General features: G+C 38.4%; 2 protein-coding genes across 2 annotated transcripts in view; one reads left to right on the top strand and one right to left on the bottom strand.

Annotated features, from left to right (window-relative positions):
* Positions 1 to 11778, top strand: part of LOC117961858 (adhesion G protein-coupled receptor F5-like) — a 27739-nt gene extending 15961 nt beyond the window's left edge. The window contains exons 25-45 of the mRNA XM_034900792.1: positions 108 to 146; positions 919 to 972; positions 1077 to 1145; positions 1312 to 1383; positions 1487 to 1525; positions 2356 to 2415; positions 2545 to 2607; positions 3393 to 3500; positions 5258 to 5364; positions 5458 to 5516; positions 5604 to 5743; positions 5828 to 6037; positions 6436 to 6645; positions 6994 to 7131; positions 7230 to 7405; positions 8625 to 8792; positions 8929 to 10314; positions 10427 to 10468; positions 11200 to 11259; positions 11461 to 11527; positions 11606 to 11778. Coding sequence (XP_034756683.1) covers positions 108 to 146; positions 919 to 972; positions 1077 to 1145; positions 1312 to 1383; positions 1487 to 1525; positions 2356 to 2415; positions 2545 to 2607; positions 3393 to 3500; positions 5258 to 5364; positions 5458 to 5516; positions 5604 to 5743; positions 5828 to 6037; positions 6436 to 6645; positions 6994 to 7131; positions 7230 to 7405; positions 8625 to 8792; positions 8929 to 10314; positions 10427 to 10468; positions 11200 to 11259; positions 11461 to 11527; positions 11606 to 11676 — 3338 coding nt within the window. The 3' untranslated portion in view covers positions 11677 to 11778. The remainder of the gene's footprint in view (positions 1 to 107; positions 147 to 918; positions 973 to 1076; positions 1146 to 1311; positions 1384 to 1486; positions 1526 to 2355; positions 2416 to 2544; positions 2608 to 3392; positions 3501 to 5257; positions 5365 to 5457; positions 5517 to 5603; positions 5744 to 5827; positions 6038 to 6435; positions 6646 to 6993; positions 7132 to 7229; positions 7406 to 8624; positions 8793 to 8928; positions 10315 to 10426; positions 10469 to 11199; positions 11260 to 11460; positions 11528 to 11605) is intronic.
* A 2584-nt stretch (positions 11779 to 14362) lies between these two features.
* Positions 14363 to 15210, bottom strand: LOC117961273 (trace amine-associated receptor 1-like). Its single transcript, XM_034899828.1, has one exon. It carries the CDS (start codon positions 15041 to 15043, stop codon positions 14363 to 14365), a length of 681 nt encoding a protein of 226 aa, XP_034755719.1. The 5' UTR covers positions 15044 to 15210.
* Positions 15211 to 15751: the final 541 nt, after the last annotated feature.

Below are 15751 nucleotides of genomic sequence, written 5' to 3'. Positions count from 1 at the left end.
CCAGTACGTTTTTCAAAAGATGGAGACGGAGCACTCAATAACTAGTTGTTATCAGATTTGACATCTCTGTTTAACACACATAATTATGGTTTCTTTTTCATTTTCAGATTTAACAACAGTTAATACAACACCAACAACTGGAACAAGTAAGTGCTTAGATATACAGTGGGGCGGGAACGTTTGGGCACCCCAGGTACAAATTTGTATTTAAGTGCATAAAGAAGCCCAAAAAAGATGGAAATAAATCTCCAAAAGGCATCAAATGACAGATTAGACATTCTTATAATATGTCTCAAAAAGTTAGATTTTATTTCCATCATTTACACTTTCAAAATAACAGAAAACAAAAAAATGGCATCTGCAAAGGTTTGGGCACCCTGCAGAGTTAATACCTCTCTTTGGCTAGTATCAAAGCTTGGAAACGCTTCTTGTAACCAGCCAAAAGATTTTCAATTATGTTGCGGTCAGGAGATTGTAAAGACCATGGCAAGACCTTCAGTTTACGCCTCTTGATGTAATCCCCTGTGGATATTGAGGTGTGTTTAGGATCATTATCCATTTGTAGAAGCCCTCCTCTTTTTAACTTCAGCATTTTCACAGATGATCAAGTTAGCGTCCAAAATTTGCTGAAATTTTATTGAATCCATTTTTCCTTCCACTCGTGAAATGTTCCCTGTGCCACTGGCTGCACTACAACCCCAAAGCATGATTGATTCCCCCCCCATGTTTAACAGTTAGACAGAGGTTCTTTTCATTAACTTCTGTCCCCTTTCTTCTCCAAACGTACCTTTGCTCATGACCAACAAATTACGGAACAATCTTTTTATAGGGGGATAAAACGTCTTATAGTCGGGTCAGGACAGAATTTCTAGAAGCTGTACCACAAAACAAATTATGTTAATATTTGTATTGTTCTAGATTCAACACTTGACACTACTACACCCACAGCTTCACCAACAACTGCAGTAACCAGTAAGTGATTTAGAAACTCGGCATGAGTAACACATTTATAAAAAGGTTATACATTTTTAAAAGATGAATACTATATTATAATGTTGAAATGTTTTTTTTTTAAGATTCAACCCAAAATGGAACAATAGATTTACACACTACAACTTTTGAACCACTAACAACATTTGTAACAAGTAAGTACTCCAACTTGATAGGAAGTCATCTGGACTAGAAGAGATTGGGTTTGTGTTACAAGCATTAACATCTGGTAACAAAATGGCCATTACATTTAGATGGGACTATGCCTTTCATATGGTCATCCTTGATGATCATTTTTTCATTATAAAACGTTGTTTTCAGATTCGACACCTGTTGTTACAACACATCCAAACACCACCACAGCCACATCAGAAACAACATCTGCAGCCACCAGTACGTTTTTCAAAAGATGGAGACGGAGCATTCAATAACTAGTTGTTATCAGATTTGACATCTCTGTTTAACACACATAATTATGGTTCTTTTTCTTTTTCAGATTCAACAACAGTTAATACAACACCAACAACTGGAACAAGTAAGTGCTTAGAAATGAGTGTTATAGTTTAAAGTACAATACTTGATCTGAGCTCGTCTTTACTCGAGGTCAAGGGAATTATTCATGACACAGTTATAAAACCATTTCATAGTGAAATCCCGTCATGGCATCTTTCTAAATTATGAATTTTACCTATTGAAATGTTTGAAAGAGTTTTATCTGGAAAATGTATTAGTTTATATATGGTAATATATTTGGGTTTTTATAGTCAGCAATAACAGATGATTAAATATGTCAAATAATAATACAAATTGCAGACTCAACACTATTTGCTTACAACAAATCTAAGCACTACAACACCCGCATTTTCCAAATCAGCTCTTGTCATGAGGACATTTTCAAATTTATCTAACTAAATGAACTAATTAGTAAATTTCAGTGGTGTCCTGCTGTCTCTGTTAGTTAGTTAGTGTTTTTCAGTGATATAGGGAAATCTGGACCCATTAACCCTTTATGCTGAGACGCCAAAAGTTGATTTGTGGTTGTTCAGATTTGTTGTAAGCAAATGAAGCAAATGTTACACATAAATACCTAAAACAATTGTCCCAATATAAAAATCTAATTAATTAAAGTAATTAATCTGGACTTTAATTTAAAATATATTAACAAGTAACATTATCCTAAAGCTAATGTTATCTGTCCAAAACGTACTAATTGACCTTAGTATTATCTTCACTGTCATCACACTGGTTTTACAACATGTTGATGAAAAGTGGTCATTACACAAACATCTCCATTAATGCTAACTTTGCATAAAAAATGTCATGATTAACAAATAACAAGCTCTGGTTGTAAAATGCTCTTTTCAGACTCAACGCCTACTGTTCCACCACCTGTGAACACTACAACACCCTCAATGTCAACAACAAGTGAGTGCTTCATAACCCTTCTTACATTACTCTTCCTTCCTATACCAAGGCAGCTATTGTCTTAACTGACTTGTCAGAACTATCTTCATCTTAACGTACGGAATTATGACAAGTAATTTATTTTTTCAGACTCAACAATAGTAACTACAACAGAAGTGGTGAAAGTTAACACGACACCAAACACTGCAACAAGTAAGTACTGACAAATGATGTGCCATACCTGTAGTATGGGTAGTGCACCATAGGCCCCTGTGGCGCAGCCTAAGATTTTGTCCTTGATGGCATTTTTTCCCCTTATATTACTTCTACTTTTATACTTGAAGTAGTTTTGAAACCGGTACTTTTACACTTTTAAACTTTTTAAACCCTAGTATCCATACTTTTACCTGAGTAGTGAATCTGAATACTTTTCACACCTCTGATTACAACTCTGGTTTGGTTGGAATAAATCCTTAATTTGCCTAATTATATTTGGAATTATGCTGGATGTAAACACACTAAAAGTACTGTTTGTTTAAATGGAGTCTGGTGAGTTTGGCCATAATGGTTTTGGAGGTGTATTTGTTTCTAGTTAACCAAAATCTTTGATGAAAAGCTCTGAAGGGATCCTTTCCATAATGTTGTCAGACACTTGGCAAAAACTCTTGCTCTTCAGTTACAGTGGTCTTGCTCTATATTTGACCAATTTAAAGATTCTTAGATTATTCCCTTGGACACCAATAGGTTCCAGGTTGTAACAAAACCCACTGCTGTGACACAGTAATATTTTGTACTATAATATAATGATTAGAAACTATAAATTCTGTGTTATGTTTAAACTGATGCATTGTACCTCCATACCAGAGGTTAATTCTACCCCCCAGTTACCTCCATACCAGAGGTTAATTCTACCCCCAGTTACCTCCATACCAGAGGTTAATTCTACCCCCCAGTTAACTCCATACCAGAGGTTAATTCTACCCCATTTCCAACCACAGCTACTAGTACCAAGGCAACAACCGCTTCTACCACTGTCTCCACTATCAACACCTCCAGCAGCTCAACAACCACGGCAGCTCCTGCTGCATCCACAGCAGCGCCTCCAGGTATTCTTTTATTAAAGGCACTATGGATCGCTTTCTAACAAATAATATCTTATAAGTGATTACCTTACATCAGATGTTTTAAACACCACTTTCCTGTTGTAATGTTTGGTGGCCATCAGAACTGAGGTTCAAAGTTTCAAAATCAAACATGTTAGGATTGCTAACAAGTACAATGACATGAGTAGAATCTCAGGCATTAAAGCCTTACATGCACAAAAACGATAATTACCCAATACATATGGCTTCAGAGTGCATTGATTGATCTGTCAGTTCTTGAGCCTGTCCGTGGAGCTCCACATTTCTTTATCCTACAGTATAGGGCTGTCAAAAGCAGCAACATTATTAAGTTTGAATATATTTGAAGATCTATTTGTGGGCATTAGGCATGCAGGATATCAAACCAATTCAATGGTAGACATAATTAATAATAAACATATACTATTAAAGATCTACAGACACATTACTACTAACGTTAACTAATAAAATAATGGTGTAAACCGAAAACATCTTAATTTAAACACCTTAGCGTTCTCTCCCTCTCTCTCTGGAGAGGGATTTTACACGGCCCTTCGTCTACCCCAAAGGGATCTTTGTGTTAGCAAGCCGTCACAATGCTTCTGTCTATGCACATGTAGGGAGCAGCAGCCAAGGCCCCCGCCCGCTAGAATGGCTGAGGTAGACAGCTGCTGCTCTATTACAGTATGACAGTAAGACCCCTTGACATGCAAATTAAAAAAACATATCATAATGCTGTAATGTCTTGTACTGTACTGCACATTTTTCTACTTACTGCCCCCATGTTTATCTTTCCTTCTGTTATAAGGCAAGGTCGCTTGAAAGTTACAGTGCAGTACAAGAAATTAAACATTAAAGCGCAGTTAAAACAGTTCAACATATAAAAGAAGATAAAACAGCAGATTTTAGGCTGCTGCTCGTATTAAACAGAGTATAAGCTTCCCCCCCCCCCCCCCCCCCCCCAAACACACACACACACACGTTATCGAAGCGCAATGACTATTTTGTAGAAACCCTGACTTTGTTGACCCATCAGGTCGCTCTATACAGCAGAACCACATGTCTTTACCATCTAATCAACCACGGGGCCCGCAGGATCATGGGACTTTGTACTCTGGTTACCCTGGTAACCAAGAGTGGAAGCACTTCTCTTTACTCTAAAGTATAGTCATCACTATGAGGCTTAGTTCAGTCACGGCAAACAGCTCCACCTGTTCTTGTAGATTTCATCGCAAAACTATGTCATACCCGCGTTGGAGGAATCGCCAGACATACAGTATGTTCATTTCCTGTTCAGAACCCCCCCCCGCCGAATGGCCACAACCCCGATCTCACAAATTGTTTACAAAGACAAACCAAATAGTACCAAGTCACTGAGTTCACTTCAATATTTGTTTTAGCCAACAATTATGATAATAAAGGTTTTTTAATAATACAAATTCATTTAAATAGCTCAACATGGCCTCTCAGATAGACCTTTTGTGTTGTAAGCTTGCTGGACTTTAACTTGCAGAAGGCTTTTGTAAATGTGAAGTTTGATGTTCAATTGACATCTTTTCAAAATTTAACACATAGAAATAATTTATGAAGACAAAATATACATTATGCTTAATAGACTAACAATGGTCTGTCCCTTCTTTTGTTTTGTGTCCTGTTTTTTGACTTTTTTCTTACATCACAAAAAAATGGAAACTATTTATCCATAGCTTTGCTCATATTTTTCATCTCTTTTAAATGAACAGTATTCAATGTGACGATGTCGGTAGAACTAAACAAGACATTCTCAACTGCCTTAAATGATTCAACAAGTCTTGAATACAAGGATCTTAAATCAAGGATTGAGTCAGTGGTAAGTGCATTGATTACTCCATATCCAATTGTAACTTGTATTACCTGTTCCCCATGTTACAATGTTGATATTAAATCCATATCTGTCCCGCAGTTATGGGAGCAGTATAAAGGAATCACAGGGTTTATCAGTGTTTCTGTCAACAGATTCAGGTATGGAATTTCTGGCTTTAAAAACATTTTCCAGTAGGACTCTGTACACATTTACACCACAACTTTATGTTTTGTTTGTTCTTACAGAAAAGGAAGTGTGATTACAGATTTTGGTGTTCAGACGACAAAGGTTGAGCCGACTGAAGTGGCTAAAGCTAACACAAATATCCCTGATGCAATGAAGTCTATTGCCACAGTCATTGGTTCAGTTACTGCAGAGTTCAACAGTAAGTTCAAAAACAATAACCAAATTAGTTTTTGCTCGACTGAATTCCCAACTGATCTCTTTTTCCTTTTTTTTTTTTTTAAAGGTCCATTACCAATCAGCGTACCAGAGCTCACGTATACTGGTACAACCATGGTGCTGACATGTGGGCCTCCTGAGATCAATGTGGGAAACATTAATGGTTCTGAGTGGACATTTAAGGGAAAGACAATTACAGAAGGTCCAAGGATTCAAAAAACTAATTCTGGCATGGTTTATAACCTTAAAGTTGACAACGTCATTCTTGCTGATATTGGTAAGGATTTGAACTACCAAGAAGTAACTATACTATAACACAACTATAACTACTCTAAAATGTTACCAATGCAGTTATATAAACACTTTAAAAGCTGGGTGATGCATTTCCTTATTATGGGAAGTGATATCAGACATGGTGCAGTTTGGGATTTTATCAATCTTTTATGTCAACAGAACACTGAAAAAGCAGAGCCATTATCGCTCATTATTACTTCATCTCCCAGTATAAGTTGGACTGAAAGCACCAACAGTCCTATTCCTACACACATCTTGCAAATGTATCATCAAAATATTTAGTCAGCTAAAGTGAAATACTGGCATGTGGCAAACTCTAAATGCATCTTTATTTTAGAGTAAACTAATGCCATCATTAATATTTACTTCTCTTCATCACAGGACTTTACAAATGCACTCTAATGGGCAACGTCATTAATTTCAACCAACAAGTAGATACAACAAATAAAATCAAACAAGCTCCCATTGTACAACTAGAGAGTTTGGTTAACGTGTATTGTGATGGGACAGCAGGACAGAAAAAAACACTTGAGTGTTGCGTGCAGCCCTCCTTTACGGTCCGTTGGTTTACCTCAACTGGTGCACAGTTAAGTAAGTATGAAGTAACGTTTAAAATTGTTTAATCTGACTTACTGAAAAGCTGGACAGTTTATATTGTTAACACTGTAAAATGTTTACAGGGATGAGACAGTTTATATTGTTAACACTGTAAAATGTTTGCAGGGATGAGACAGTTTATATTGTTAACACTGTAAAATGTTTGCAGGGATGAGACAGTTTATATTGTTAACACTGTAAAATGTTTACAGGGGATGAGACAGTTTATATTGTTAACACTGTAAAATGTTTACAGGGATGAGACAGTTTATATTGTTAACACTGTAAAATGTTTACAGGGATGAGACAGTTTATATTGTTAACACTGTAAAATGTTTACAGGTTCCAATGCTGAAGCTAACTGTGTCAAGTATGATTACATTCTTGAGAGCTGCAGCCCACCGAAAATAAGTTTTGTTTGTAAGGTAGTTAACCTAGAGAATTATTCAAAAACAACAGAAATCAACATTTTCACAGCAGGTAAGAGCAACCTTTGAAATGTGTGTGGCTTAGCTAATATCTGTTAGCTGTTTTACCTTTTTTCTGTGTAAAACTAATTGATTTTTGTAATTCTTTAGTTCCAACATGCATTGATAGTCAGTATGGGCCTGGACGAGTAGGCGACACAGCAAGCACAAAATGTGCTGAAGGTCAGGCTGGGAGCAGGACTGCGGTCTGTCAGAAAACTGGGTGGACGCTTTTGAAGGACACCTGCATCGTAACAGCAATCAACGAATTGTTCATTTTTTCAACGGTAGGTGAAACACTACCCCATACGGTTGAATATTAGTTAATAATAAAAAGTAATGCCATGTCACCAGGGCATGCAGTTAACTTTTTTGGCCACCAGCCACACCGGCTTTCAAAATTTGTTGATGACTCGCGTTCCTTAATGGCTGCTAATTTGAGGTGTTTAGTCATGATTCCTAAAGGATGAACTTTTCTTTCTCTAAGCCATACACACGACAGTCACTGTACTACATTTGTTCTGTACTACTGTTGTTTAATCAGGTCTTGGGTGAAAGATACAGTGTGAAACTATTATGCAGGTTTCTGATTGTTTCTGTTATGTACGGAGGTGCAGGTAGTATCTGTGTCAGCCTTTCAGTTGTGGAGATTCTGAACAAATGTTCTGATTCTACAGTACGCACCTTACAATGCACACTTCAGGCAGGTGTTATAATGATGACGCAATTTGAATCGTTCTTCATCAAGAAAATTGTATTGCCCATTGTATTATCTCTAATATCTATTAAGAGTGGATGTTTGTGTGGATCTGTTGCAGGAAGACCTGGACAGGATTTCAATACTTGTTAAACTCAACGTTAAAAAAATACTTCTAATAGTTCTGAACACAAAGCAGCACTCCACATCACTAAAAAAGATTACAATTACCCCATTGCTTGCATCGTTCATGCTTATAGCTGTCATATAATTCCGTAGCACCCCTCCAGCTAGTGGCATCCTAAACCACTGTCTAGCTCCGTTTTGTCCAAAAATGGCTCCGCTGGCGAGCACACATAGATTTCTATATGGTGTTTTATCCAGGGAACTACTAGGTCATATCCCCCTGTTGAAGCCCAGCAAGAAAACAGTCTGTGGCAACAGGAATACTACTGTTAATATTGATTAGACATGGCAAACTCAGACTGCAAGCTTCAGCTGCTTGGTCCCATTCTGCTTAAGAACCTCATGCAGCTCTGGTGCCAGAGTCTCTCTCCACATATTACTATCCTTCTCTGTGAATTTGTTTGGCAAGGGCTAGAATTTAATGGACATTCAGTTATATGTAAAAGTTATATTATACACTTTAGCTTTAAAACACATTCTCTTAGCCTACTAAGATGCTTTTAGAAAACTGGAAGGGTCCAGTTTTCTAGTGGCCACAAAAAAGCCTTTTTGCATTTATCATGAAGAGTTTGTAATCTCATGCTAACGTGGTGTCAAACGTTTCTGTGTATTTTGTCTTTTAGAGTTTGGCGGAGGCTGATGTAGCAAACTTTGTGGTGAATCTAAGTACCACGGTCCAAAAAGAAAAAGAAAAAATAGCAACGTCAGCCGCAACCATAACAACTATTGTTGACATCCTAAACAGGATTGCAAATGTTTCCTCTGGTGAGGTCACTCCACCTGTGATAGAGGTAGGCTACCCTTCCACTCTGTAGCCTTTTAGAAAAGGTTTGCGTATGGTTTGGTTTGGTATGCGTTTTTTCATCAAAAGCCATTTATCTTTTGATGAGGTTGTACCCTCACAATTAAATGTCTCTTCATTTGCAGAATGTACTTGAAACAGTTGATGTCATCATTGGTAGTGACTCAAGACAGTCCTGGACATTTCTGAATGAAAATAGAACCCGCAGTGCGAGCTCAGAACTACTCTTTTCAATGGAGTCCCTGTCTGAAAGGTTGGTAGGAGCGCTTTCCCTTGAGACGCCACGGATCTCGCTCAATAGAAGCATTACTTCTAACAACACCTTTACAGCCAATCTGAACAACAGCATTTCCATAGACGTTCCAAACATCCCCAGCAACAGCTTTTTCACCACCATCACCTTCTTCACCCTTAATAATGTTATGCCAGCACGAAACTCCAGCTTCAACACCACCAGCAATGACACTGTCCCAGATAATGCAATAAACGCTGCTGTGGTGCTAGCCAAAACAAATGCAACAGTAAGGAATGTTACTCTGCGCTTCAACAAGCTAAACAGCTCCCTGTTACTAAACCCACAGTGTGTCTTCTGGAACTTCACACAGTTTAATCGGTTGGGGGTTTGGGACGATGACGGTTGTACGTTTGTTTCCGATATAAACAACATTGTGACCTGCAGATGCAACCATCTCACCTCATTCTCAATTCTGATGGCAACAGACATCCCTCCAGAACTGAGAGAAATCTTAGACATAATCACATATGTTGGAGTTGGGATATCTCTGGCAAGCTTAGTTATATGTCTCATTATTGAAGGATATGTGTGGAAAGACGTTTCTAGAAATAGCACGTCCTTCATGCGTCATGTTTCCATCATCAACACTGCCCTGTCTCTGCTGATCGCTGACATCTGTTTCATTATCGGGGCCTCTATTGCCAAAAACCCCCTTGAAAACCCAGGGGATGACTACAAGGTTCCAGTTGGACCATGCAGCACAGCAACATTTTTTATACACTTTTTCTATCTCGCCCTGTTTTTTTGGATGCTTGTGTCGGGCCTTCTGCTCTTTTACCGCACGGTCATGGTCTTCTCCCACATGTCCAAATCAACCATGTTGGCCATCGGCTTCTTACTAGGCTACGGGTGCCCTCTGCTTATAGCCGTAATTACTGTTGCTGTCACAGCACCAGGGAATGGATACATCAGGGCAGACAATGCTTGCTGGCTCAACTGGTTCAAGACAGGTGCCCTGCTGGCCTTGGCCATACCTGCCCTGACTATAACTTTCATCAACATTATAATTGTGATCGTGGTATTATTCAAAATGCTGAGAAGAGGTGTAGGAGACACCGCCCAAAGAGATGAGAAGCAAACGCTGGTGGTCATTGTCAGGTGTTTAGCCATTTTGACTCCTTTATTTGGACTGACCTGGGCGTTGGGAGTGGGAACCATGGTATCGTCAACCAATAAGGGAATCCACATTGCTTTTGCATTCTTCAATTCACTACAGGTATTTGCATTCATTGATATACAAAGTTCTTAATACAGCCCTATTTTGTGTAATAAAACATTTTGCGTTCTTCCAATGATAAAAAATGTGCATTTCATCTGTTTTTCCTTAGGGTTTCTTCATTTTAGTGTTTGGGACACTATTCGATTCAAAGGTAAGTTGACTTCAAAGAAAGACATTTTGTAAAATATACTTATTTGCTTTTCAGAGTGCTGCCGTAGATGAGAAGATAGATATCATTCTGACAGTAATGGAGACATAATTTAAGTCCCTTATTGACTAATGGAAGCAGCAGTAAAAACAATCATTCAAAACTTTATGTCCTGTATTTAAAATTATTCTCAAATGAATGTGCAGAGGTATTATTAGCTAAATCTATTCAGGAACAAAAATAAAAGAAGTCCTTATGGGGCAGACGGCTCCTGTCAGTGTGATATCAGACTATTAATTACTCGAGTAGTTACAGACAGGCGATACTTAGCTTAGCATAAAGACCGGGAGCAGCTAGCCTAGGTCTGTCAAAGCTCAAACATCCAGCACCTCTGAAGCTTACCAATAAATGCTATTCAAAAACCAACAAGCTTGGGGGCCGGGGTAGCTCATCTGGTCCAGTGTGCCCCCCAAGAACGATGGCCTAGTCCTTAGCGCAGCAGAAGTGGAGTTCAATTCCGACCTTTGCTCCCTTGGCTCCATGTCTCTCTCCCATTTACTATCTTTAGTTGTCCATCAAATAAAGACCTCAAATGCTCAAAAAATAATTGTTCAAGCAACAAAATACCCTTTTTCCCCCAAATCTTCCAAATAAACATACAAAGAAACACAGTAGTATACACTAGTTGAATACTAATGATTTTGACATTAACATCCATTTTATTGTGCCTGTAGATCCGTTCTATCCTCTCAAGAAAATTACCTACGCCCAGCACCGGCTCAAATACAACCAGAGTAAGTGCATTTTATTAATATCCCAAAACCATTGCGTAAACAATGAGTTTATGAACGTTTTCTTTGTTTGAAAAATCTCCCACCTTTGGCTGAATGTACAGACCTGAAATGAATATACTGTAACTATAGAATTCATACAGACATAATTGAAATTTCCAGCCATAACTTTATTTTTACACACATTCCTTTTTTCTATTATAGAGTACAAGTGGAGGTATTTCCTCTCTCAGTGGCCTAACCTGGATCAATCGACTGCGTAGAAGAAGACGTAAGTTGTCATTTAAATATGGCTTTTTAGCCGTTTACTTGAATAAGCTGCATTATAAATAACTTATTTGTCTTTCAGATGTCTATCGTGTGTCGGAAGTTGCAAACTCAAGAAGCACTGGTGCATCGGAGTCCTTCGTCAATATCTGAATTTACAAATAAGACTGTACACATAACATTTATTTAATAACTGATTCAAAATATGTGGCAGTTATTGTAAGATTTCAGTAAAAAATCTGAAAGAAAAAAAATGTAAAAGCTTACAAGGATGATATTGTCAAAGCTATTATATTACTGTATATTATCATAATATTACTGTTACTGTTCTGTGCTGTTTGTGTAATGAGCCCTAGGAAAGCAAGTGAGACACTTTGAAAAAGTTCAGATATACTATATTGTAAATGTAACTGAGTTAAAAACGTTGCTTCATGCAGCATGAAGTAACATTTGATTCCTAAATGGGAGTCCATTGCTGATTTTCTAGCCAACAACTTAAGCAACTCATTATTAATCCTGAATAACTGAATCATAACTCATGAATCAGTGTGTATGTCTCTACACAGTACACTCAAGTACCAACGTTATTTAACCCATTAACTCGTCTAATACGGGCACGTGGTTGGTGGCCCTCCGAGTCAGATACCGTTGCAAAGGCCCACTACAGCATCCGCGGGGGGGGGGGGGGGGGGGGGGGGGGGGGGGGGGGGGGGGGGGGCGATGGCTATAGCTGCAACTCGACAACGTCGCTGTGGGATGACGTGAGAGGACTTTCACCCTGGAGACGGGGGTTTGAGTCCTGTTGTCCTGCGTATCACTTAAAGGACCTCTAAGCGATGTTGGATGGCGTTACTTCTTGACGTTCAAAGTACTTTCAAACAAAACAAGACTAGCTCGCCCCTCCCTCCTCCTCATCCCTTCCCCCTCCCCTCCCCTCCCTTTGTGTTTCCGCGCACCTACCGTTACCCTGCATGTTAAGCGTCAAAACATAACATCAAGGGTCCAGGCCAAGCGCGTTGTAAATTATCAATTAAGTCTATGCTAAATAAGTCTGAATAAATGACTTTAAAAATCAAATGCATGTAATGATAAAATATTTTTACGTAAACTTGCCTCCTGACTAGTTTTTAGGTTTCTCATGATTACCTTACGTAACCTACCATGCCTATGTCCCTTTAAGAAAGGAGAGCATCCTAATCTGAAAAGTAGCTAATAAGGATTTAATAATTTAAGTATCACTGATCCCACCATTTAATGGAAGGCTGAAATCTAAAAGTTATTATAGGGACAAAAATGTGATGTATCTTGTGATATATTCTCCATGTATGGATGTACAGTACATTGCTTGAAAATCAGTCAGCACTGTACCAAAATTAGTCGGTACGTTTGTACCAGGAAATCCAGTTTGCACATTGGCATTGAACGATAAATCAAGCTTTGGTGGTGTAGCTCAGTAATGTGTGTTAGCTTAGCAGCAGCAATGTGTAATGTCATCATATCAAGCATTGACGTTGGTGAAGTGAATGTACATGTATACTGTATTAACTGTAGCAGTTTATTTTTTTAATCATTGTATTTTTTTGAGTTCTACATTTAAGGATGTTTTTACTCTGACATGCAAGATAACGCAAAGCGTTGCTAATTCTGTTAAAACACAAAACCATTTGGTTACCTATAGTCACAGATTATTTATAGAATCATCATATGGGAAATTATCTTTGGTCTTGCACATGTTCAATGACTGTTTGCCTGTAATAAATATTTTTATTGGACTCTACTTGAACTCTTGTTTAAGATGATGAAGCAGGTCGGAGGGTGAAACTGTTTTCTGTGTTTAATCTATCTTTGTAATTTTTTATTACATATTGCTTTGAAGTTTACTTGGTAAATACAACTTTTTCCATATCTGCTAGCACGTCCCAGTTAGACAGTAAATGCAGTAAACATATAGACTGTGCTTATAACGATCAAAAGAAAAACGCATTGTCACTCCCATCGTGTAAAATACGGACGCTTCGTCGGGTGTCTTTGGCGTTGTTATTGAAACACTGAATAACGACCGGCAAAGACAAAACATCACTCTTCAAAAAGGAAAATGCAGAAGAGGTTGGTGACAGATGTCAGCAAAAACATACAGGACGCCAAGTTCACAGGGCACCCAGGAAACCAGGTGTGGGGTACGAGGAATAAACAGTTGACGAGAGAAGTCAAAGACAACACACACACACACACACACGCACACGCAGATTGCTAACAGAGACCTCTCCCATTAGAGGTGTGAATGACTGGTCCCTGAGCTGCTCTGGTGGTGCAGGGCGGTGCTTCTCCCTGAGGTGCAGTGCATTTTAAGCAAACTCTAATTGTCATCAGGCGATAAACTTTTCCAACAAAGTTACAAACTGGAACAATATAAGAGTAGTGTGTGTGTCACACACACACACAATATAATAACAATGACATGGCAACTGCAAAAATAACTATTGGTATTGTAACCTAAGTAACTACTGTACTGAGGCTCATTCATGTAATCAATGACAAAACGATGCCATGTGGCAGAAAAAAGGTAAATTATGACCCCCCCACCCCAAAAGTATCAAGGTTTGTATCGAATCGCGGGTCAAGTTTGTGAACCGAATCGAACCAAAGTTTGGTGTATCGGTACAGCCCTAATCAACACACAGGTTAATTTTTTTTTATATTTAGTTGTTAGTGCACAATATTATGTTGCTTAGAAATGTATACTTCAGAAACTACAATCTATTGTTCCATCTTAATAAGCAATGATACACTTTAGCAAACCGTAAAAGTATTAAAACAATTTTGAATTTGCAAAATCACCTCAAAATATTTTTCCTGAGATTATCGTTTTGAAAGCTGATCTGAACCAGCTGTAAAAGAAAGCATAGATGAATGGATTGAGCGTTGAATTTGACAGTGTGAGCCAGTTGAGTGTTTCTATCACAGGAAGTGGTGGGGGGTTATAAGATAAAGGCTGAAAGACAATACAGAGAAAATAAGGAGTCAAACATAGAAGAAAAACTCCCATTAATATAGCCAGAGTTTTAGTGGCCTTTCTCTCATTCTTACTGACAGCTGCTCCGGACTGACGGGTTGTGTTCTGGATGCTGTTCAGCTGTTTCTTGGCAACAAGGAAAATCTTCAGGTAGATACAGAGCATTATGATCGCTGGGAGGTAAAATGAGAGAACAGGTCCAATAGTGTTTGCCATTACAACGTCAACTGAGCACATCCCTTCACATGCTCCTTGGCTGAATCCTGCAATTATGATGCCAATTCCAATTAGAACAGAAACCCCCCAACTCACAATGACCATAACCACAGTTACGTGGACATTGATTTTAGTTCGGTAGGTCAGAGGCTGACACACAGCATAATATCTGTCCATTGAAATGCAACATAGATTTAGAATAGAAGATGTGCACAGTGATACATCAAAGCTGTCTCGTATTTTACACAATACATGTTTATTGTACATACATGAGCTTACAGTGAATGCCATGCTAAAAGGAAAAACCAAAACTCCAACAAGCAGGTCAGCCACACCCAGAGAGAGAATGAGGTAGTTAGTAGGAGTGTGGAGCTCTTTGAAGTAAATAATGGAGATTATAACAAGAAGGTTTCCACATATTGTGGCAACAGATAATACAGCAAGGAAAATATATACTAATACACACACTATGGAAGGGTTGCTTGTAAATACATAATTTGTATTATTTAATTCATAGCAGGGATGTATGAGGTTGACAGTGTAAGTCCTGTTGTCGGTCACGTCTGGTTCCATGCTTTTTTGATTTCTGGAATAATAATCTATGATGTTTATTTAATATTTAAGCATTGACATCTATTGAGTCAGCATATATGTACAAATACAGCAATATCAATCCTTTAAAAGAAAACAAGACATTATCATTTTCAGTTAATTTGAGCCTTTCATTAAGTCTGTGTCCCTTGCCTGGTAAATGTAACACCATGCACGGACAGCGCTACGTGTTCTTCTTCACTGCCCCCGTGCTGAGGTTTAGGACAGGGTTCAGTATTTATGAACCACTATCTCATTACATGACTGAACAGAGAATGTGGTCATCCAATCAGAAGTGGCATGAGATTCAAAGATGCAAAGTGATGTTCAATTTACTGTGTGTGTGTGTGTGTGTGTGTGTGTGTGTGTGTGTGTGTGTGTGTGTGTGTGTGTGTGTGTGTGTGTGTG

Source organism: Etheostoma cragini, chromosome 18, assembly GCF_013103735.1.
Source record: "Etheostoma cragini isolate CJK2018 chromosome 18, CSU_Ecrag_1.0, whole genome shotgun sequence".
In the NCBI taxonomy this organism is placed as follows: Eukaryota; Metazoa; Chordata; class Actinopteri; order Perciformes; family Percidae; genus Etheostoma; species Etheostoma cragini.
The sequence above is the reverse complement of the archived record's forward strand: the minus strand, read 5'-3'. Positions and strand labels throughout refer to the sequence as shown.

What these genes read in the sequence shown, in the direction of transcription:
- LOC117961273 (XM_034899828.1), bottom strand. Translation starts at nt 15,043, where the DNA reads ATGGCATTCACTGTAAGCTCATGTATGTACAATAAACATGTATTGTGT.